The sequence below is a fragment of the Pseudonaja textilis genome, chromosome 1, assembly GCF_049901715.1.
Source record: "Pseudonaja textilis isolate UNSWEBS1 chromosome 1, rPseTex1.2, whole genome shotgun sequence".
Lineage (NCBI taxonomy): Eukaryota > Metazoa > Chordata > Lepidosauria > Squamata > Elapidae > Pseudonaja > Pseudonaja textilis.
This window is the reverse complement of record NC_141990.1, coordinates 232458681-232483405: the sequence shown is the minus strand read 5'-3', so window position 1 is coordinate 232483405 and position 24725 is coordinate 232458681. Positions and strand designations below refer to the sequence as shown.

General features: G+C 39.4%; 1 protein-coding gene across 12 annotated transcripts in view; it reads right to left on the bottom strand.

Annotated features, from left to right (window-relative positions):
* TSPAN4 (tetraspanin 4) overlaps positions 1-24725 on the bottom strand; it is a 754211-nt gene that overhangs the window by 300402 nt on the left and 429084 nt on the right. For 7 of the 12 annotated variants that reach the window (XM_087920957.1, XM_087920956.1, XM_087920958.1 and 4 more), the window contains one exon: positions 11738-11817. The exons of 3 other annotated variants lie outside the window; for them this stretch is intronic. In XM_087920957.1, the coding sequence (XP_087777083.1) occupies positions 11738-11800 (63 nt within the window). In that variant the 5' untranslated portion in view covers positions 11801-11817. Of the gene's footprint in view, positions 1-11737; positions 12840-24725 lie in introns of those variants that run through there. 2 more of the 12 variants (XM_087920952.1, XM_026706603.2) reach the window with 2 other exon arrangements.

Here is a 24725-nt window from a genome sequence, read left to right as displayed (position 1 = left end):
TATGAGCAGCAGAACTACTATAATAAAGGACCCCCAACCAAACTCTCACAGAGAATCCGGAAACAACAACCTGGCCAAAAGTATTAAAAGAGAAATCAAGCAAGAGGGAGGCCCTCCTCTCCTCCTTTTTGCAGGAAACATTGCTGGTTCCAGTCCTAATCCAAGAACAAATATGGTAGGGAATACAGTGTTGGTGGCCAGAGAGAATACCATACGATCGTCCATTAAAATATCAGTGGCTGTTGTCTTAACAGAAACATATTAGAAATCACTGCTCCTTTCAAGATATGTGAACTTTTTTAGTATTTACCCTGATAATATGATATTTGGAGGTGCTCAATAATCTAGCCAACCATTTTAAGTATTTCGTGCCATGGATCTCCCTGGACCTATTTTTTCAACATTGGTGGTGGTGTTTTTTTACAGGGAACATAAAGCAACAATGCTGAATAATACCTATTCTTACTCCAAATCCTGTCCTTCCATCCAACTTCCTCCTACAGTAAAAACATTTGTGCTCTAAAATTGCCAGCTTATCAGGCAGTTGCTCTGTTCCAATGGCTCAGTTTACAGTGCCATCTACTGCTGCTGAATAAATTATATACAGGACACAGGAAGATGGATCACTTCCCATTCCATACATACAAACTAAAGGAAAGCAATCTGAAAGAACATTCACATGATTATTTTCTCCTACATTCCATCCCTATCTGTCATAGAGAATAATAATGAAGAAATGTACAGTATGACTTCTGTCACATTTTTTTCTAGACGTTATGAAATAAAGTTTGCAGTGGCTATATGAGAATGTCTGCCTGTCCCCACTTAATTTACTCTTCCAACATTAACTTTAAAAAAATCTACTTGCCTGTGGAGGGAAATACCTGTTTGCACATGTCCTCACATTGGAGACTGAGAGTTTTTTGAAAGAAGGTGAGATATTATTTTTTTTCACTCCCAGCCCTCAAATCTCTTGTCTTTAGTTTTCAAGAATAAAATCAATTGTTTCACTGGGTGTCTTGAAGTACAACATTTTAACTTGTTTTTATTTTTCAAATATAAATAAAAATTATTTCCATAAATATCTCCTCAGCCTAGACTCGTTGAAGTAAAGACAGGGGAAACGGATTCTCCTATGTTCACTTCTGTCTCCTCACATAGGTCTTCAATGCATAATGAAGAAAATCCCCTTAGTTCAATGTTCTACTTTAGTTTCACAATGTTTGTATAGTTATTGTGAAGCAAAGTTTTAAACTTGCAACATTAAAATGGCCCATTTTCCGACTGCTTTAGCAGTTAGCTGGTATAAATCATTATTTGATATCATTATACTATCATTACTTTCCGGGGATAATATTTCATGCTACTATTTCAGTAAAGAAGCATTTGCATTCTTATTTTCAGATTTTCATCACTGAGCTTTGTATCTCAGAATATGCATATATACCACATTTTAGTTGTCATCTTTATAGGGAAGCACCCAAAAAGTCAGTATGAGCCAGCAGTGTGCTGCAGCTGCCAATGCGGTCTTAGGCTGCATCCACAAAAGGATAGTATCAAGATATGCTAATACCACTTTATACTACACTGGTCAGACTATACTTGGAATACTGAACCCAGTTTTGGTTACCACAACACGAAAAAGATGCTGAGATTCTAGAAAGGGTGAAGAAAAGAGCAACAAAGATGATTAAGGAACTGGAAGGTAAACCGTATATTGCAGGAACTGGGTATGACTAGTCTAACAAAGGGAAGGACTAGGAATGACATGATAGCAGTCTTCCAATATTTGAGGGACTATCACAGTGAAAAGGGGGTTGTCCTATTCTCCCAAGTCTGTTATTCTCCATTCTGTAAAATAATCATTCTAAATCTGCACATCTTTGAGAAAGAACGAAATTCATTTGAAAACCCCTAGCCCATCAACACCACAGGCATTTCTCCTGTAGTTTGACTAGCCCAATGGAATCCACAATGAGATATAACTTTGCCGCTCAACTAAACGTAATTTTAAAAATTTAAAATGAGCACACAGAGGTGCATAGGGGGCGTGGTGTTTCCCTCATTTATTTAACTCTAAGAAATGATTTCAGAGGATTTAAGCAATGCTTCTCTATCACCACCAAGTGGTCAAGTGCAGATGGACGCCCCTGAGTCCACCCAAGAGAGATATCCTTTATCTACCCCACAGTCAGTAAGTTATTGGCTTTAGGATTAAACTACCCCCCTACAGTTAAGCACAGACTGGATTGCCTCATTTTTAGAGGCTTTTCCTGTCCCAGAGATTAAGGCGATTGACCCTGACATTTCAACACAAATCCTAATAAGGGCAGCAGACTGGCATGCCATCTTAAGTGACACCCAAAAACAAAATCCCCGAACAATCCCCTATTTATTCCGCTTTCTCTAAAAGGAAAAATAATAATAATATAGGCCAGAGAAGCTGCACTGATTAATATACTGTGAGGTTTACGTACTGTTCAATCTCACACATATTTCTCACAGTTGGACAAAGGGCTATGCAGCACACTCTTCGATCAAACCCAAATCCCAGGTAAAAAAGAAGCTTACATTATTGGAAACAAATTAGATGAAGAAAGATTATTGTTATATACATGTAAAAGATAAATGTTGTCTATGAGTATAAGCATGCTAATATTATAATCGCATGATCATAAATAAGTTAATATAAATATAAATATTGCTATAACTTCTATGTATATTATTACTATTACTATCAGTATATACGTTGTTTCTTTGACAAATTGAAATGCCTGGACAATACACTGTTTTCAAAATACTTATATATAAATAAAAAAATACCCAAAAAACCATTATTGGAAACAAGATCAATATTACAAATTTATCTAACCTGATTTGACATGGGATGAACTGGTATCCTCCAAGACAGAGGTCCCCAACCAGGCCGCGGCATGCCGGAAACTGGGCCACACATACAAATGAAGCCCCATCCATGGGATGCAGGCAGCACATGAAACCAGGTTCCCTCTGGTTCACAGAAAAACCTCTCTCCACAGAACCAATCTCTGGTGCCCAAAAGGTTGTGGCAGCTCTTTCTCCAAGAGATGGTAGGACAACAGGTTTCTGGCAGTTAGAAAATCTGGACCACATTTTTACATATACAGATTGTAAGACTTCCATAGTCCTGTGCAGAGATGTACTGCTTAATATTTTCACAGAAATGTTTGTGCCACATCTTTCTTGTGTAGTAAGAAAGTACTCCAGTACAAGAGTACTTTCCAAGTATTACATCAGAAAGTAGGGTTGAAACAATATTAGCCAGCACTGCCAACTATTGACTTCATCACGGCAAGCTGGATACTAAGCCTAGTCCCTACCCAGAAAAATGAAAAAGCTGGAAATGAAGCTTATAAATCTTCCCCGACATTATTTCAGTTTTTTTTTTAAAAAGAAATTATATTGTAGAGTGACAAAATGTTGGGAAACTATCTTTTTGGATGCACTGAGTGACTGATTGATAAACCAGTAGGTTATAATATACAAACTCTGGCTGGGAACTTCAAATTTTGATTCATTTACCAAAAAGAAAATGTTTATTGTTTTGTTATTGTAATATACTTTGTAGTATCCTTCAATGCACCTGAAAACAGGAGAAGAAGCAATGGATGGAAACTAATCAATGAGGGAAGCAACCTGGAATTAAGGCGAAACTTCCTGACAGTCAGAACAATTAATCAGTGGAACAACTTGCCTCCAGAAGTTGTGAATGCTCCAACACTGGAAGTTTGTAAGAAGAGATTGGACAACCATTTGTCTGAAATGGTATAGAGTTTCCTGCCTGAGCAGTGGTTTGGACTTAGAAGACGTCCAAGGTTCCTTCCAATTCTCTTATTCTATTATTCTGTCAGTATCACGCAAATTATGTTCTCTAAATATTTGATCTATTTCATCAGACTCAGAAACATGGTGCTACTAATCACTGTCTACAACTCACACATGTTTGCTGAAATATATAATTAATGTGTGTGTGTGTGTGTGTGTGTTTTCTTTGAAACCAGAAAAATACTAGTTTTATCCTCTATTTCACAATTTGTAATGCTTAACATTTTGTCAGTTCCATGTGGCTAATGTATATTGTATACAAACATACTAATGGAGTAAAATACTATTTGCTCAATCAACAGAACTTAAAAGAGAGAGACAGAGGGATGAGGGAATATATTTACATTAGAGGCTAAAGTGATGGATTTTGAAAACAGCTTGGGTCTTTTCTCTCTAATGCACCTCACTGGTACTCAGCCCTTATTGTGGCAAGAGTAAGAGATCCCTTTATTGTCCCACCTTTATTCACCCATGTTGTGTGTCCGCAGAATGGGAAACAGCTGTATAAATTATGGCTTGGGGTCAAGAAGACCAGAATTTTGAACAAAGAGGATAACAGTGGGTTTGCCAGGCTGTTTCAGAGATGTAGTTAATAATAACAATAACAATAATAATGATGATGGTGATGATGTAAATGATTGAGTCTGTCATCAGCACCTCTATAACTGTCTGGTTTGGTTCTGCAACCCAACAGGACAGACACAGACTTCAGAGGATAATTAGGACTGCAGAAAAAATAATTACTATCAACCTGCCTTCAATCGAGGACCTGTACACTGCACGAGTCAAAAAGAGGGCTGTGAAAATATTTACAGACCCCTCACATCCCGGACATAAACTGTTTCAACTCTTTCCCTCAAAATGACACTATAGAGCATTGCACACCAGAACAACTAGACACAAGAACAGTTTTTCCCCCAAAGCCATCACTCTGCTAAACAAATACTTCTCTCAACACTGTTCAGCTATTACAAAGTCTGCACTATTATTACTGTTAATCTTGTCATTACTCTTTATCACCCATCCCCTCCCACTTGTGTCTGTATGACTGTAACTTTGTCGCTTGTATCCTTACGATTTATATTGACTGTTTCCTAGTATGATTTGATTGCCTATTGTAACCTATGACTATTATTAAGTGTTGTATCTTATAGTTCTTGACTACTGATGAATGTATCTTTTCTTTTATGAACACTGAGAGTATTTACACCAAGACAAATTCCTTGTGTGCCCAATCACACTTGGCCAATAAAGTATTCTATTCTATTCGAAAGTATTCTATAATGAAGAATGGCAAGCAATGGCTCTGTACAAGTTCAAGGGAAATGGCACATAAAAACCAAGCTGAGCCATGTGAGTGGCAGGCTGGCACACATGTGTGTGCCCGCCGGTCCGCCGCTTGCATGGCCCAGTTCCAAATAAGCCATGGTCTGGGGGTTGGGAGGCCCTTGCACTACAGAGTAGCAACCTTGCTTTAGCTATAAAATAATCACTAAACAGAAAAAGACTGACAAACCTGCTTGACATCTTAAATAAATGTTGAGCGTTTAGGACACCTTTTAAAATAACTTTACAAGTAAAAATAGTGAGATGGACACATTAAACATACCCTAAGACCGGACCAATTTTTATTCATTTTCAGTCGTTGTAGTCTGTTGTCCTATGGGAACTTGCCTTGGAAAGACTACTTAACTCAAAAAGCAATGTGTTTTACAGCATGTAGAGCTGTTGTTAGAAAAAAATACAGTACATTTTAATCTCTCTTAGGTAAGCTGAGCAATCTCTGCAGTTTGTTGAATCCCAGCCATAACCTGTAAGGAGTCTCTCTGATGGAAATTTGGCATGCATTAATATAGTACTACTATGACAATAGAATTGATATAAATTATATATTTCACAAGATGTTTCAAGGTGTAAGTAGCATTCAAAGTAAAACATGTTCATCCAGTCTAGGATAAGTACCACTGGTAATTTCAAATACCACAAGAATTATTGATACAATTACAGATGACCCTACCCTTGTGGAAATTGATAGAATTTTAAATGGAAAAGCTTATAAGAGCAGATAACACAGACTTGAAGTCTCCAGTGGGATATCCTAGTGGTATCAATATACCTGCAGATAGCTCCCACAGGTCTTTTATCCCCCTCCTCCTAAAATTGCATTTTCAATTTTTTTTTAAAAAAAATGAGAAAGTGGTATTCTTCGAAATCCTATTTTCCAGCATCCTCTCTGTTTCAAAGACTGCCTCTGGGTCCCCAGTGAACTTTGTTAGCTTTCTTAGAAGAATGGATAAAATGGAGCCTGGTTAATTGTTTGGAAGTGTGCCCACCTGTCCGGTAAAAGGACAAAGTAAGGGGAGTAGGAAGCCTCCTATGTGAGGAAAAAGATTAATGGGTTAGTCAACGACATTCCTGTAAATCAATGCTTTTAAATAACTATATTTCCCATGACATCTATGAGATAGCACGACCATCACAACAGTCATTTGGAGAAAACACCCATGGTATGTTCTCAAATTTCCAAATAGGTCCACTATTCTCCAGAGTTTAGCCTTTTGGTGTCAGACATACTACTGAAACAATTCGTGTTTATCTCAGCTTTTGTTTCCATTTGAGTAACTCTATTGAAAATTATCAGTGCAATGTCTTTGCCTATGTATTGCTAACAACAGACTGGGTTAGCCATTTCAATTGGTGCTAAAATGGGAGAACCAACCATTCTTGAAACTGGAAACCTTCTGATTTGCAGAAAGGTTTGGACTGTATTGTTCCATGGGCAATCTTCCCCCACCTGCTGTAACTCCCAGACTTTCTAGCAGAGGCCTGTTCTAGTCAATCTGACAGAATTACTGCTATGTTTTAAGGTCTGATAGCCTCTATGAAATACTTTCTAACTGAATGATAGGTTGCAAGTCTGTAGCAAAATGACATCTTTGCAAGAGGCTATCTCTGAGTTATGGAATAAGGGAAAAAATCAGTAGTCTAATCCCCAGGTACAACATGAACTGAATCTCCAGCTCATGTTGGAGATTCACTATTAGTCTTCCATTAACTACAGTGGCATTTTATACACCCAGGCAGGCCTGATTCTGTATCTACAGCACAACTGGGTGGTGGTGGTGGTGGTTTGGCCTTATCTTACTTGTCTGGCTATCTTTCTAAGTATTGCACCTTACTATACTTTCCTTAATTTTTTGACTGCCAACAATTTCCTATAACATATTTCTCCCCAACTTTGGCCAGCAAAGATCTACTTTGGGGTTACTCTTAGCAAAAGAACTGTTAAACTTCTAGCCAACACTTGCTGAGATTGCTAGCATTACTCTATCTGTACTTTAGCTACACAATAACCCACTACATGGAATGTAAATGCCCCAAAATTGATAAGAAATGCAGTACTACATTTCATTCCCAGAAAATCTAATCGTTGACTGTTGACTCTCCACTTCTAAACCCCAAATCTCCTTTACATGACATGCGAGTCTTATATATTCAATCATATGCCTATGTAAACATATGCATACCCTGCCCCATCAAAACAATTTGCCCTGCCATTGTTAATGTTGATCTAAAGATACAGTACAGTAAAGTTTATTCTATGCTTTGTCTTGAGTTCTCCAGAGAAATCCAAAGCATTATATATAATGCATCACCATATAAGAAACAAAAACTAGAATCTGAAAGTAGAGTGTTCCCTGAAAATATGAAATGTTCATATTGTATAGTATTACAGAAAAGGACCCATTCTGAAGAAAACGCTGAATATTTTAAAAGAAAAGCAAATCTCCCAGCTATATATGATAGTTTTCTGTGAAACCCATGCTGATGTCTAAAGTATATTGGGTATACTCTGGGCAACCAGCAGTCCAAAATAGTGTTCTGGGCACATATACATGTGTGAATGGGTGTGTGTGTGCATGCGTGTGTGCCAATGTATTTTACTTTCAATCATCTTTTATTTCTTTGTTTCCTCCCTGCACCACATTTCCTTTTGGATAGTTGACATTTCTTAGAACACAATCCATATGAATGTCATTGCCCATCTTCTAAAATGTCTAGAAAATCACTAACCCAACACTGGGTAAAAACATTTTCCCATCATAACTGGTTAGAAATGTCTGTTTTTAGGCAACCTGTCTTGGATCAAAACATAACTGAGCTAAGTTTTGAGCTGCACAGTATAATTCAAACAAAATATCCATTCCATCACCTCACAGTTATCCTTGAGCCCAGCTGCTTGACTTCATCGTTTCCCTCTATTTCAGAAATCTAAGCAAATGTGCACACACCCTCACACACACCCTCACGCACACACACACCCCTCAATCCTTACTGGTGCATCAGGCCTTGCAAATTGTCCCTTGGCATATGGGTAAAGTTGCTGTTGTTTTCAACATTAGAGGGGGATAAATACAGAAGAAGCAAAGAAATGTGTGCCTTTGCAACGAAAACATTGGAACAAGGCCAATTTATACAAATGGTCACTCCTGAATAGAATTTGTGAACTAGGTAGAGCAAGATATAGAAATGGAAGTTCTACTGTCTTCCTACATGACATTAACTAGGTACAAAAGTGCAAGTGGGCTTAAAATAGTCTTCATTTTGAGTGAATAAGAGATGCATGGTGGGCATAAGCGAGCACATGGTATTGTGAGCTTATTTGTTTGTTTAGGGTCCAAAACCAATCATAAAAATATACATAGAGTCATTTGCTGAGAGGGAGGCTATAGAAATCAATTAATCAATCAAATAAATAAATAAAAAAGATATACCATAGATAGAGCTGCCTAGAGTTGCCATTTGGCGAGATGGGAAGCATATAAATTTAATAAATAAGATGGTAGGTTGGGTAGGTGGATGGATGGATGGATAGGTAGATGATTGATTGGGATGGGGGGAAGAACTGAAACAGTAGTGCAAATAAAAGCACCAAACATCTTTTATAAATCATAGCTATTAATACTGTAGAAAATTTGCAGCTTTTTGGGGAGGTATCTAGGAATTGATCACATCCAAGGAAAACTATACCTTCAGGTGCATAAGAACAATTACAATTATTTTCCAACAGCTGCTAATAACAGATCTGTTCACCATTGGATGTACGATCGGCCCTTCAGGTGTACATGTGACACATGTTTAATCTCCATTTCACAACATAAACATTTTTGTTAAAAGGAGGCCAGCGTGTCTGCCTATTGTCACTTTAATGGGTAATGCAGCATCTCTGAGCCAGAGAGAAAGGTCTCCTGTGTGGAACATGTAAAATGTTTTTAAAAATTATCTAGGAATACTCCTGGGCGAGAAAGCATTTGCACCGTGATAGAAATGGAAGCTCTGAACTGAGCTTGCCCTAGATTCTTAAATATTGCTAAAGAACACTAGCCCATCAAACTACCAAAACCCAAATCCGGTCCCTAAAAAGATAAAAAATTAAAAATTGAAACATTTTTTTATACACACAGTATACTTCAAATATGGATTAGTATCACAAATAAATTACTGTATGTTTCCTGATCTAACCTTGAGACACAGGCATCACCTTTCTGCCCAAGAGTTTTGAGAAAAAGAAGATACTTCAAAGAGCTATGATTTCTAGTTGTCGTTTTCAAGAAATGCTACAATAGCATTTCTTGAATTTGTTAAATTAAAAGAAAAACCTTTGCAGCATTCCCATTGTAAGTCTGCACTGCAAGCCATAAAAAGCATGCCTTGGCTGCAGTGCAGGATTCATGAAAGAATTTCAGAAAATATCCTTTAAGTCTTTGCTGGGGGTTATTTTTAAAAGGAAGGCTATCTTTGTTTTTGTTTTTTCCCCTTCTGTACATATAGTTCCATTGGTGGACTGAGCTCTCTATTCAGTAAAAGATGGAGAAGAGACGGTGGATGAAAAGGTCAACAAACCCGATTCTCTGTCATTTCAAGAAGCTTTGGGACAAACTGGCTATGCTCACTAGGGCTCTAGCTGTGTCAGAGAACTGGGAGCTGGGAAACAGTCTGAGTGATATTTTCTTTCAGCTTCTCCAGAGCTTCCTTGTGTTTCAAAAAAAAAAAAAACCCCAATCTATTAACAAGTGAATAAACGCTGAGGAACAAACACACAAACACCTTGAAACAAAAGAGGAAAATGTACTGTTGGAGGGAAAAGGTGGAGATTCTGGGTCAATCTGAGCCTGACCTTTTTAAAGTAACCAGCAATCCCACCACATTCTCTCCCTCCCTCCCTCCCTCCCTCCCAACAAGGCTCCAGCTGTTGTTTTCCCCCCCCCCCCAATATTTGTATGTGCTTGAAATGTTTTGTTTGTGGCCAAAAGAAGAAAAATGACCTGGGTTAATTTTCCATGCAAATATGGCCTGTTTAGGCCACCCCTAATCTCAATCTTAACATTCTCATTCTTTAAATTCTGAATACGGTGATGAGGTATAGTATAAGAAGTCTTCAACTCTGCTTCTTGAAAAGAAAAGGAAAAAAAAACCTCTGAAAGAATGCTATACCAACTCAGGTAAACTGCACCTTTTAATACCTTCTAAAGTAAAGTTATCTACGGTTATCTATTTTTCTGCAAAAAAAAATGCTAGGCAACTGTGTTAAGAAGAAAATTGTGGATTCTATGGGCAAAATTAATTCATATGCAATTAAATTATCAGCAATGCAACTCTAGTTGCTTTAAAAAAAAATTAATGCATTCTCCCATAATGTGTTCAAACAGAAGCTGGAAAGCCATCTGTTTGGGATTGTTAATTTGGATTTCAACATTGAGAAGGGGATTGGGCTAAATGGCCCCCTTCCAACTTTATGAATCTGTAAGTCAGCACATTGTTTTTGGTACATGAAATTGAACAAGCGGCACAGAAAGAAGGTGACTTTATAGTCAGGATTTTCAAATACTCTTTGGAAATGAAGGAATATGACACCTTATCACAGGACTGGAAGTTACTTACCAGGATGTGCAGTTCACATTTTGCCCAGTAAGTCTACTCCTGTGCTATAAAGTCTCTTCTTACTGCAGAAAACCAGGTACTAGCTTGCTAATCTTTTAAATTCCACCTGCAGTATCACTAATATTGGTGACTCTATCAGGCACAAGGGCACAGCTTATCTTCCTATGCACTCCCACAATGTAGACATTGATTCAGATTATTCCTGGTCATCACCACAGAATAGCATCAATTTGTGTCTTAGTATTTCAAGAACCACCTTTTAAAGAGACTATGCAAATCTGAGATTGGATACATGACCCCACACAGCAATTAACAACACATTTGAGACTTGAGCAGGAGCACAAATTCACATGGAACAAGAAGTTCAATGAATTCCAGCCTCCAGAACAGCATCTGAATATGCATGCAGCTTAAGAAGAATGAGGAAGAATACAGAAAAACAGAACAAAACAGGGACCAATATTTGCATGGTCCTCACTAACTCGAGCAACCTCAACAGCAAAAGCCAGATTGGTTTTACCATTATACAGAGCAAAGGGGCAAATGAAGTGGCAGGACTCTGGACTGTACCACTTCATGCTAAGGGTTGGGATTCCGTCTTTTAAAATGCTCATAAAAAGCTGCCAGCATGTAAGAAGCAAGGACACCTGCCAATTTCCTGCTAATGTGTGGGCGTTCTTTATGAATGACTCTTTCTCACTCATGTGTCAGAGCATTCAAAAGCATGAAATCCATCCCCACAGCCTCAAATGGTGTCGTCCAAAATTGTGTCACTTCAGTCTACAACTTCAGCGTGCATGATGTATAATGCCTACAACCAGCTCCCACTGTCCCCATTTACTTGCTGCCCAAAAGTTGGAGAGGAAAACTACCCCCAGACTTGTTGAGACACCCAAGGGCTAAATAAACCCATGCACAGGTACGTACTCACCCAGAAGAGCAAGTTGAAGACAAACATGAGGTACTTAATGCACTGCAGGCAGTTGTGAGCCATGCTGCACCTCTTCAGTTCTAGAAGAAAAATAAAGGAGAGATCCAAGTAAAAGACCACATACTTGTTCCCCTTGGGGGAGGTGTACTTAGCCTTGGTGGCCTTAGGACCCGGGTTGGTATGGAATCCAAAAAAAGAGTTACTTGCGGCTCCAAATTGGCCGCCGTACATGCTGCTGTAGCGACGGAAGGCGCCATTGGGAAAACTGTAATCCTTGCTGTCCACAGAAGGGCTCCTATGGTAAGTTGATTCATCGGTGCTAGATCTGCGCATGGTGACGTCAAAAGTGTTCCAGAGTTAGTACTGACAAGAATCTTTTGCAGTTTTATTTTGTTGGGAAGGGCAGGCTTTCCACAACTTCCTTATTTGGCTTCCACCCACCCACCCCTAATGTTTTCTGCCAGCTGTTCTTTTGCCTGCCATGATTCTGTCAAGGAGTCAAGTGAGTTGCAAGAGCAGCCCCGTTGGCGAACGGGGGAAACCCACTCAGCCAGGAGTTAGGAAACCCCTGGGCTTACTTGTGGCAAAGTCTTTCCTGGGTAGAAAACATCGTCTTTGGTGCCACAGTCTCCCCCTCCCCACAGTCAAAAGGAGGGGAAAAGGAGAGAGAGAGACCCAAGGAGAGCAATGGTCTGCTTTGGTTTTGCAAGGGAGAGCGACAGTCTGGCGGATTATCCCAAGTGCCATATAAAACCTTCAGTCCACATTGCTCTTCGAAGGACACCCCAAGAGTAAAACCAAGGGACGTTGCACAGGAAAGAGGCTAAGAGAACAGATTATCCCAACAGCGAGCCGCTCTCCTGCCCTGCACCGGTCGGTCCCATCGCTCTGCCCGGAGACGGCGCCGCTCACTTGAGAGGATTCCCCGTCTCCCCTCGGACAGAGGAAGCCTCGGACAGACGGAAGAAGTGGACGGCGCTTCATTCACGGCGCTGTCACTCTGGAGGTCCCGATCCAGTCGTGCTCCCCTCGCCCGGCTGGTTAATATAACCCAGCCACAGCGCTCCAGCCAGCCTGTCCTTGCGTCTGAAGTGGGAAGGCAGGAGGAAAGACGCTCGCCTCACCGTACCTCGGGAATGCCTGCTCAGCACTCTCTCCAGCTCTCAAGCCCCCTCCCCCAGCCAATCAAATGTACTCACGGGCTCCCCTATTCCCCCCCACACACACACATCACCACCTTCTTTAAAAGAAAACCCTCCCACTTCGCCTCTTCACAGCAAATCCACCATGAACTGCTTTTAACCAATCAGGCTACAGGTGGGGAAGCTACCGTTCGGTGCCCAGAGTCCTGCCTCTTTAGGTAGCTGCATTCTCCCTCCATCCTGGGCAGAAGGGTACGGGAGAAGCAAGCCGCCTTTCTGTTCTTTTTTAATCATCCCAGCTGACAGAGGCTGCTTGGATTTATAGCCCCTTCCGAAGAGGCTACAGAATTGATGGCTGCTGCTCTAAGGGTAATTGCTCCCTAAAAGCAGGGAGCCAATGAATTTCCTGCAAGATGTAGGTTTGGGGATGAGAAATGCCTAAGTTTTCTTGGAGGGTTTTGGGTTTTTTTGGTGGGGGGAGGGGCACTCTTATCTGGGATGCCTGCACTGACAATGTGGACAGTTGCCTCCTGTGGACAGTTTGCATGCCATCTGACACTCTGACAGTCACTTGCTTGCACTGAAAAGTTGGATCTCTTCCCCCTCCCTCCAGATTCCAAGCACTTCCCATTCAGTGTTATACTGCAGCCTAGACATTTGAGTCCCAGCAATTGTGTCTGGAAAGGGTAGGTATCTTCCTCTCTGCATCTGCGGCATTTTCATCTTGAAAGGTGGGTTATGATTAAAACACTCAATTAAGCCTAGGGAGACCCACATTCCCATCTCTGCTATGAAGTCCCAAGGAAACTTATGCCAGTTATGCTTTCTCAGGGTTAGCATACTTTGGGAGGGGGAGAGTGGAGGAAGGAGGGATGGAATGCCTGGGGAAAGGTCAGTGTGTCAAATCAATGAAATGACAATTGGAACGGTAAGGTTAAATCAAGCACCAAGTGGATCCAACCTCAGTTCTCATTGGCTAGCAATAAGGACAATGACCAGTGCACTGAGAAGTTCTAATAAAAAAAAATGGGTGATTTTTGTCCTTTATGTATGGAAGAATAAATATTTCTGCCTTGGATAGCCTCTGCATCAGACCAGAGTAGATCCTCATTCATGCTATTATGAGGATCTACTTTCTCTACTGCTTCACATAGCAAGTCATAGTGATTGTTCGCATATTTTTTTAAAAAGAAGATTTGTAGCCGCAGCAATGTTGAAAATCTCTGGAGCTGGAATATCAGACAACAATCTGCTGCCTGCCACAACAGTATGTGTTGTTCAATCTCCTCATATCATAACAAGTACTGGTACCCCTGGGGCTCTGGTGTTCATTTGAAGCTTTCCTTGTTAGTTCCGCAAACTGCATTGAATTACATCTCCCATCATCCCCAGCCGGCCAATATGCTAGCTCTTATCCAAACCTCATAACAGAGAATGCCATGTTAGGAAAGCTGAATGAAAATCTCCATTCAGCAATTGAAGAACACAAGAATATTTGAGAGTTGGAACAGACTAGAGAACAAGAAAGCAGTGCAACTGAAGCAAGGCGTAGGAAATTAAAAATGGAAACATTGTTCCTATATTAGGAAACACAGAAGTAATTGCAAAGCACAAAATGGACTCCAGCATCCCTCTACCACACATATTTTTAGATTTGGTGTGAAGGTCTGAGGAAAAGCAATGGCAGAAGACTTGCAAGGTGCATAGAACAGATAATTACTTGGAAGCGTCATTTTGTGAGCAGAAGTAGGCGTGCATAACCTAGAGCGACTCATAATTTGCTGAGAATTTTCTTCCATCTGTGAACCTCTGGAATTGGCAGCAGCACAAATAGTGTTCTGCACCTACTTCACTGCCATGATATTGTCAACTCAAGATTTGCCTTCTGTTTGCTTACTTTAATGCACCAAGTGACTTTAGTGGACAAAGGATCGGGGTGATGGGTAATCTAGAGAAGAGAAGGACTAGGGGTGACATGATAGCAATATTCCAGTATTTGAGGGACTGTCACGGAAAAGAGGGGGTAGTGTTCTTCAAAGCACCAGAAGGCAAGATAAGAAACAATGAATGGAAACTAATCTAGGAAAGAAGCAACCTGGAATGAAGGAGAAACTTCCTGATAGCAAGGATAATTAACCAGTGGAACAGCTTGCCTTCACAAGTTGTAGGTGCTTCATCACTGGAGGTTTTTAAGAAGAGATGGACAGCCACTTGTCTCAAATGTTCAGGGTCTCCTGCTTGAGCAGGGAATTGGATTAGAAGACCTCTAAGGTTCCATCCAGCGCTGTTCTGATTGATTGATTGATTGATTGATTGATTGATTGATTGACAATGTGAATGGATACATATCACAAGTTTTCATCTGCCTCTGGCCCACTATCTTCAGGTAGAAAACAATGATTCTATGTCTCAATCTACAAATACTTTTTTTTTTCAGATGGGGAGGATTCAGATAAGGTTCCAAGAATATGAGACTGAGATTTAAACAGCTCAAAGTCCTAATGGACGCTGCCAGCTTCTCAGGACCAAGAATCACTTACTTAACACACACAGCTTATGAAATGTATCATCATCAGAAGGAAGAGGTGACTGGTTAGTAATTTAAACACTTTCTGGAGAAAGAGAATACCGAATACAAAAGATGTTTTCCTGCCAAAATCATCTTTCTTGGGGAAACATCAGGAACACTGTTCAATTAAACAGGAAAGAGAAAAAACTGAATGGCTGATATTGCCAGCCTCTCTCTGCAAGGTCACCTCTGCAAGCTATCCACTTACTCGAACTACACAAAATGTATAAACATGACAGGCTATAATCTCTTTTCTCTTTCAGTATGCCATATGGGCTTAGCAAACACAAGCATCCACAGTGATTCTAATTCTAATGCCATTCTTAATTGTATATGCAGAATAACGAGTATTGAAAAAGTTCCTTATTAAACCTTTCACTTGTAGCTTTCTTGCTTAGGGAGAATTGTTCCCTATATTATTTAGCAATCAATTGGTTCTGGGATTGCTTCTATAAAAAGGAAATTGTCAAAAACTACCTTTAGAACCATAGTTTAAGTCAGATATAAAGAGGATTATTACATCTAATGAGAAAAGCATTTGTCAATTTTATATTAAAGAACCCAGCATCACTCCCTCTTGCGAACCACAATAATAAAGAGAACAAAGGATCAGAAAAGCAGGTCACATTTGAAATATAACATATTTAAATTAATTAATTAAAATTTTAAAGTCTTTTTTTTTTTTTTGCTCAAAAGAACCTCTTTGTCAAACATTTCCATATTTTGGCTGCTAGTTACAATGTTGATATCATTTATATGCTGGCTAGCACACATGCCGATGCATCCTCTGATGTGGAAGACTGCTGAAGTTCAAAGCATCAGCAATTCAAACATACACAAGCAGTACAAGCACTAACACCGATAGGACAAAGCACTCAATCGGGCACAAAAATCAGTGCTAGCTTCCCGAAGGTATGGTACATTGAGATGGCAGCCATTTTCAAGGAAGCTTAAAAGCAGAAGTTTTAAGGGGAAGGAGGAGAAGGAATGGATTTCAAACAAGTAGCTTGTACAAGAAATAACATGCTACACAGTAGTTCACAATTTTTATTGTCCATCCCATACTGCCTTTAAAACAGTCAGATTCAAAATGAACTATGCTTCTTCTAAACTGAGGTTGGGGAGGACAGAAAAAAAGAGACAAGAAAGTTCATGTATAAAGCTTAGATTTCAAGTATGACCCTTGGAAAAGTAGATAAATTGCTAACTTCAGCCAAGTCAGGATATTTGCACACAAGTGACACTGAAATGCTCTTCTCTCTACTTGCTTACTCTCTGACTCTTTCTCTCTAAAAAACTGACAAACTGCTGACATAAAATATGTTTAATGAATCCACAAACTTGCTAAAAAATGTGGGGGGGGGGGGAGAGAAACCTTTCCTTCCTGTATGTGAAGAAGGCTCTACGTTGTGAAATAAATAGCCAAGAGCTGAGTTCACGAATGCTAAGTGTATACTTCAACCATGGGTAACCAAACAGCCATAATGGTCAGATTCAAACATAATAGTAAGCCATCAGTCAATAACTTAAAAATCATAATGGCCAGGTTATTGCAAAGTAGTAAGCCAAAGTCTAACAAGCTGCATTATGTTTTAATACTTTCTTCGAAAATGCTTGTAATGCTCCTAACAAAATGTATTTAATAGACAAGCAATTTACTCACATATAAACTCTACATGGGTTACAGCCTCAGAGTCTTGATTTTACATACAAAATGCCTGTATCAACTGGAATATAAGGCAAGATTTAGAAATGTTGAGCTCACATATCCCCCTAAAGCATGTGGTAACTGGTTTTTGGCTTGTGTAATATATGAGCCCAGCAGTTATGGCTTACAAATTTATAAAATTAAATAAACATAGTCATATTCAAGAAATCATGGCTAAACAAATCTTGCTTAATTCAATGAGTGAATCAGGCATATAGTACTCAATTATAAAACGAGAGTTTGATTTAATTGAATTATGGGTCATTGAGTGGGTTATTAGCCTTGATATAGAAGTCCCTACTCTTGAAAAGAGCTCTTAAAGGTTAAATTCTATCAACACTAGTTTCTCCATCAAATCCATTTGTATTACAATCAATTCTCCTTCAAATTAATTTCATAAACATCCACTGCAGCTGGTTCTTATTTTACAACTTCATAAGAACATGTTCTGTTGATTATATCAAGCATCTGATCATTCTGTCCAAAATCTTAGCTAAAAAATATTCAAAAATTTGCACAAAGGATTTTTTCCTCATTTTTTTAATCCTCTGGCTCTATTATCTAACCTTCAAGGTCCCCTTATCATAAAAAAAATCAAGACCAATCTTCATTTTTTCATGAAAAAATCTAAATATTTTCAAATCCTTCTGCCCCTTAATCCATTATTAATTTTCCAAATCCAAATACTAAGCCCTTTTTGCTACTTAATACCCCCCCCAAATCATATTTTCAAACTTTAGAAATAAAATTCACACCGTGATCTTTTAAAGAGAAGCAAACTCACCAATGAATATGGTACAACCCTGTCAGTCCGAAGGGTTTTAATTGCTCTAATATGCAAAGAATTTTTAACAAATTCAAATGTGATTAAGATATAGCACTTGGTTAAATGTAATGTCCATAAAATTTGCTTTGCAAGTTTGAGCTTGATGTAAATCCCATCTCTCAGCCACTCCATTCAAAAGCCTGTAATAAAATTGACAGTTACCATAGTCTACTCATGAGGAGCATCTGGACTAATGTAGTTAACCTCAATAATCTGCAGAGATTATCCTAATTTGGAACCAGCATCTAGAGATGATTCTGTTGGTAAACCTGTCTTGCTAGCTAATAAAAACCAGCAATCTGTCTACTCACTGTGGTACATGCAGGAAATCTCTTCTTAAAATTATTTTCAGAACGTAGCTGAAATTCTTTTTCTGCAGATATCTCTGGAGCTCCCATATGAAAGAAAAGTTGGTCCTCTCTTAAATAATGCTTTACTTTGCCTCACAGTCTGTATAAGTATTACATGCAGACTTCCATGGATTTCTGTACATATACATCTTGCTTGGAAACCATGTGCTCCAAAAATTACAACATGTTAAATAAATACATCATTCCTATATAAATTGTATTTGCTTTTTTTTATAAAGGGCACAAAGTAAAAATGCATTTTTAAAAAACTCATTTCTTGGGAAATATTTCTGATGAACTGCTTCAATAGGCAGATTGCATTCATATTAACTTCACTTGTAGATTTCCTGGCAGAAAACAAATAGCTTTTTCACATCTGCAAAAGGGTATTATGAAGAAGGATTACAGAAATTATTCTTAAAGGGTCAAGCAGAAGTATGATGAAAGAAAAATTAAATCCTATAAGCAAAAAACAAAACAAAAACCCAAACCTATCTGTGGGACAAGATTTGGATTCAAACGTAGGTGGTAAAAAAGTTAAGAGTAGTTCCCACAATTTCTCTTCTCAACTTCAAATTCCATTCTTCCTGAAGTGTCTTTTCTTATCTTGTGTAACAATGTGAGAATACTGTCTATTAACAGTTTTTGTTTTTGAACTTAATCTTTAAAAAATCCTATTTTCTTGCCTTCCTACTGTGATTTTATTTGATGTTTACCCTTCTCTTCTTTCTTTTCTAAATTCACTTGAGCTAGTATTTCAGCTGTTTACATATGCCTCTTAAGCTGAAAGCAAAAACTTTGGTAGTACATTTGTCTTGTTTGAGGAAGAATAACAGATAACAGATAATCAGAGTTGGAAGGGACCTTGTAGGTCATCTAGTTCAAGCCCCTGTCCAAGCAGGAGACCCTAACCATTTCTGACAGATGAGAGTCCAATCTTTTCTTGAAAGTCTCAAGTGATGGTACTCCCACAACTTCCTAGGGCAAGCTGTTCCATTGGTTGATTGTACTCGCTGTCAGAAAGTTTTTCCTTATTTCCAGGTTAAAGAAATGTGTCTATGTATATTATTCACAATATTAGGGTTTGGTTTTTTTTTAGTTTAATGTGACTAAAGCAAAATTTCTATCTCTTGACTTTTATCATTGGGGCAGTCATGAGAGGGTGGACAGACAGTAGTTCAGAATAGAGAATAGAGAAATAATCAGTGGTGGGATTCAAATTTTTTTACTACCGGTTTCTGTGGGCGTGGCTTGGAGGGCATAGCAGGGGAAAGACACTGTAAAATCTCTAGTCAGAGGTGGTATTTGCCAGTTCTACAAACTACTCAAAATTTCCGCTACCGGTTCTCCAGAACTGGTCAGAACCTGCTGAATACCACCTCTAGAAATAATGTTCAGAACAGGAATAGCAATGGTGAATACATGTTTTTCAGAAGGGTATGGTATATGGGAATGACCTTGGGAAATAGGACAAAGAAACACAACAAAGAGAATGGTCAGATAAAAGGCACCTGAGCCCACAGCAAGAATGTGGGTGATACAAGAAGCCCAGAAAAGACTCTCCCTTCGTTTATTGGGCTGTAAAGGAGATGGGGTGACATTGACTTTCGGTTTTGCAAAATTCTGTTGTAACCTCAAATAAAGTAGAACTAGTTCATCTGGTCATGTTTCCTGTCTGGTTTACCTCAGAAGGCTGACAGTGAGTGATTCTGCCAGCCTTGAAGAAGGCAGTGGTGCCCCTCTCACACTTAAAAAGCCATCTTATGACCCAATCATTCTAGACAACTATTGGCCATTCTTCGGTCAAATCTTTCTTGGCAAGATTGGCTGGGTTCCAGATGTCAAGGAGCTTGGATCAGACAATTTATCAGGTTCCAGACTATTCCAGGGATCACCTGCAGCAGAGGGTGAGGAGTGGAGCACACTTCCCATTGCTTCTCCAATGTGTTCCATAGCATCAACCATGGAATCTTTTTGGGATGTCTATGAGGATGGGACAATGGAGGGACTATTCTACATGGATTCTTCTCCTTTCTGAGTAACTGTTGAAATCTCTTCTTGGGGGAAGAAAAAACAAAGCCATGCTTCAATGCAATGTGCTTCCAAACTCAGCTTTCTCCTCCATTCTGTTTAACATTTACATGAAATGCCCGGGGAAGATCATCCCTCAATTTAGAGTTGGATACAATCAATGTTGTATATACCAGTTCAATGTTGTGTGTACCACATCATTGTTGTGATACCCAGTTAAGCATCTTAGCTCTAGGCTGAGAAGATGATGGAATGAAAGACCACCTAAAAACAGATTAAGTGTCCATCCGTGCTCCAGTCAAAATCCAAGAAACAAATACTCAGACTCCATAGGTTAGAGCAAAGTTTTTTCTTTTACTGAAAATCAAAGTGGAAGCTACAGGTTGAATTCTGAATCTAAAGAATTTGGTGCGCAGATCACATATACAAAGGGATGGAATTGTTCCCACCCCCAAAGTCCAAAAGACTTTTCCAATTAAAAGTTCTGAATATGATCATGTGGGCATCTTCAGATGGTGATGAGGCCTCTGTCCGTTGACCTTGACATATTTTGATAAAACTTCGCAGCTGCGCAAAAGGAAAGAAAGCTAGGCAAGGAAATAGAAACTTAAGAACAGGAATTTATACTTCCCCTCCTCCTTCCCATTTACAGCATAGGAATGTAACACCTCCAGCTTTCTTCCCCTCCAATTCCCCCTCCCCCCATTACTAATGACAGCCGAAAGATGGAGAATAGTGAGAAAGATGCCTAGCAGTAGAAAAGATGTAGGAAAAAAAATGTAGGAGAGATCTTGAAGGCTGACATTAAGCCTAAATCAAAAGAAGCTTCTGATTCCATGAGTGCTCCATATATTCTTCTAGAATACGTGGCACTGTCCGTGAAAGATTTGGGTGCTCGCTTTGTGGCTTCTTCCAGACTCCCAACTTCTCCTGGGACATCAAATGGAAGCTGTGACCAGAAGAGGAGAGCAGGAGAAATAATAATCAAATTATCTGTATTGTATATATGAGGGAGAGAAGAAGTACCATATGTGCTTTGCCATGGAACTAAGATCTCTTGTAGATTTGGAAAAGGTTAGGTAAACATGTGACAGATAAGCCTGTTTTTAGTTTCTAAAAATGGAGGGAGGCTCAAACAGCATTTGGCTTTTGAGACCTCTTTGTTGGTCTGCCAGTCATGTGGAACTGACACCAGCCCCAAGAGGGCAATGCAATATTGTATTTCATTTAACCTAAAAGTGCTATGTCTAGCTAAAATGGCAACCAAATGTTTTTTTTTCCAAGTGACAGGGATAGTGTTAATAATCTGTGCAACAGCAAAATGGTCAGACTTGCATTCTGAACAGTTTTGTATTATACAAATAAGCAGCAAATATTCCTTGTCCTGATTTCATTCACAATTTTTCTTCAATCAGATCTAGCTGTGATTCAGGAAAATGCACCTTTGCAGTTTCATATACAAGATTATTTTTTTGCATCCCAGTGGGGGTAAACACCTTTTCTGAAGCATCACATTTGACCTCTGAGTGGCATCTAAGGTTGATACTGCGGTGAGAGAGCAAAACAAAATTACGCCCAACCCCTCTAATTTAAATAAATATAAATTGTATATATTAAATCATTTAACATACCTACCCCCTTCATATTCTTCTTTGTCACTCAGATGACGAAGAAACTTTACAGCAAATTTACAGATATGTAAGGTGCAGCTTCAACAGGTGGCAGCACTTAGCAAGCTTTGGCTGGGAAGCTACGCAGGGTCAGCCTTTGATAGTATTTGGATGAGAGACCACAGGGTTGTTACCCAGTCTGGAAACTTAAGAAACTATCTTGGGAAAGGCACACCACTTTCACATCAGACCAAAAGCAACTGATTAACTTTCTTTTTCAGCTTCAGGAAGATGCACCCCAAGATTGGGTGACAAATAAATGTTCCGGTTTGTAGTACTTGTGTTACTGTAAACTGGTGAATGGGCATATCCCTGCATTTATTAAGCACTTTTAAGATTGTACAAGTAGTCATACAAGAGTTCATTTAGTGACCGTTCAAAATTACAACAGCACTGAAAAAAGTGACTTATGACCATTTTTTACCCTTACAATCTTTGCATCAGAGTTGGTATTTAGCAGGTTCTGGCCAGTTCTGGAGAACCAGTAGCAGAAATTTTGAGTAGTTTGGAGAACCGGTAAATACCACCTCTGACTGGCCCCACCCCCCATCTATTCTCTGCCTCCCAAGTCCCAGCTGATCGGCCTGGTCCTCTTTGGTTGCCCTGCACAGGAGAATGGAGCTGGAAAGCAGGTTAGTGGGGTGGGGAGGGAATGGGGATTTTGCAATAACCTTCCCCCAGGAATGGGGAGGAATGGAGATTTTACGGTCTCCTTCCCCTGCCACGCCCACCAAGACACGCCCACAGAACCAGTAGTAAAAAAATTAAATCCCACTACTGCTTTGCAGCATCTCCATATTCATGGGGTTAAAATTCAGATGCTTGCCAATTGACTCATATTTATGACGGTAACAGTGTCCCAGGGTCACATGATCCCGTTTTATGACAAGCAAAGTCAATGAGGAAACCAGATTCACTTAACAACCGTGTCATTAATTTAACAACTGCAATGATTCACTTAAAAACCGTGGCAAAAAAGGGTCATGAAATGAGGCAAAATCCACTTAACAAATGTCTCTCTTGGCAACAGAAATTTTGGGCTCATTGTGGTCATAAGTCAAGGACTTACCTATATTACTGTATCTGAATATGTGAGCTGTCTTCTCTTATTCACAGTTTTGTATTTGAAATATAAATATCTTGCGTTCTGATCCTTCCCTTCTTCAACTCATCCTGCGCTGTTTCTTAAAAAATTATACTCCCTCTTTAAATGCCTTTTCATTGCCCCAAAAGTAAGCCTTGGCCTATTCAAACCTCCTAAGAATCTCTTAATTAATTAAGCACATGGATGAAAACACTAAAATGAAAAAGAAAATGAGGTGGGGAGAAATAGAGGAAGGGGGGGAGAGGGGAGGGGGGAGACGGAGAGGGAGAGATCTACTTTTCCCTCAGTTGTTCCAGGTAAGAATCAGGCATCCACCCTCTAACTTTATTTTTGCGGTTTCATGATTATGGTTTATTTTGTACATCTCCTTGCTGGCAAATGGGCAAGTTACAAGCATTGTAAGGTAATATATAAGTAAAAGAATACTTTCTCCATCATCAAGACATCTAAGGAACCCTCACTAAATGGGATGGAAAAACATTGCAAAGGGCAGCATTATGCTGGAATATATGAAATAATGAACAGGCATACTTCAATTGACTCTAAAATCACTATTAAGTAGAAGAGGTAAGCCAATTCTTCCTCAGATTACAATGTGACCTTTTCTGGCTTTGTGTATGTGAACAACCAAGTGCACAGAAGCAAATTCTCTCTTAGTTGATGTTTCAGATGTTAGCTCAGATGTCTCACGGTTTCTGGGTGCATCCCATGGTAAGAATAAATACATCAATAAAGTTGCATTCAAGTACACTTGTGACTTATCATGGCGTGCCCAGGCAGTTCTCCTGGCCTAATATGGAAGTGCTTTGCAATGGGCACATCTGACATTTTGACAGCATGTTGTGAGTACCAACAGAAGAGAATAAAAGTAGGTCAGGTTGAACTGTGGAGTCCTTGGTGCTCTCTGAGCTTACTTGTTTTCTTGCAGACATTTCATTGCCCAACTGGGTAACATCATCAGTGCACAACCAAGCTCAGACATCACCAAGGTATCCACATGTTGTGAATGCTGATGACTGCCACACAGAGATGAATTCAATTACAAAACTATAATTTTACAGAATGCAGGGGTGGGATTCTACTGGATCAGCCCAGTTCGGCCAAACTGGTAGCTCCGAGGATCATCTGTGAGCGAACCAGTTCACTCCAACGATCAGATGCTGGGCCTGCCCGCCTGTCCCAGCTCTATTCTGACCTTTATTTCCTGGTTTTCAAGTTCAGCTGCTTCGCATGGCTATTTAACACACAGGGAGATTGCAGGATTGCAGAAGAAGGTCAGTAGCAAACGCTCTGCGTGGGCGCGGGTGCTCATTGAACCAGTTGTTACACCGGTTGAATCACACCCCTAACAGAATGCACACTGACTGTTTCCTGTTACCAACCCTAGCTGCCTCCCCATGCTTATTATTAATCCCCCCTTTCTCCTTTTTTCATCTCATGAGGTTGCAAACAAAGCAGTCATTCATTATCTTTATTTTATAAAAGCAACATGAAGAACTCCAGAGTTTTTTGGAAGTAAAAGGTGATTGTAGAGGCAAGCGTTCTGCTTCTCTTTCTCCTTTAGTTTAAAACTAAAACAAGTATTTT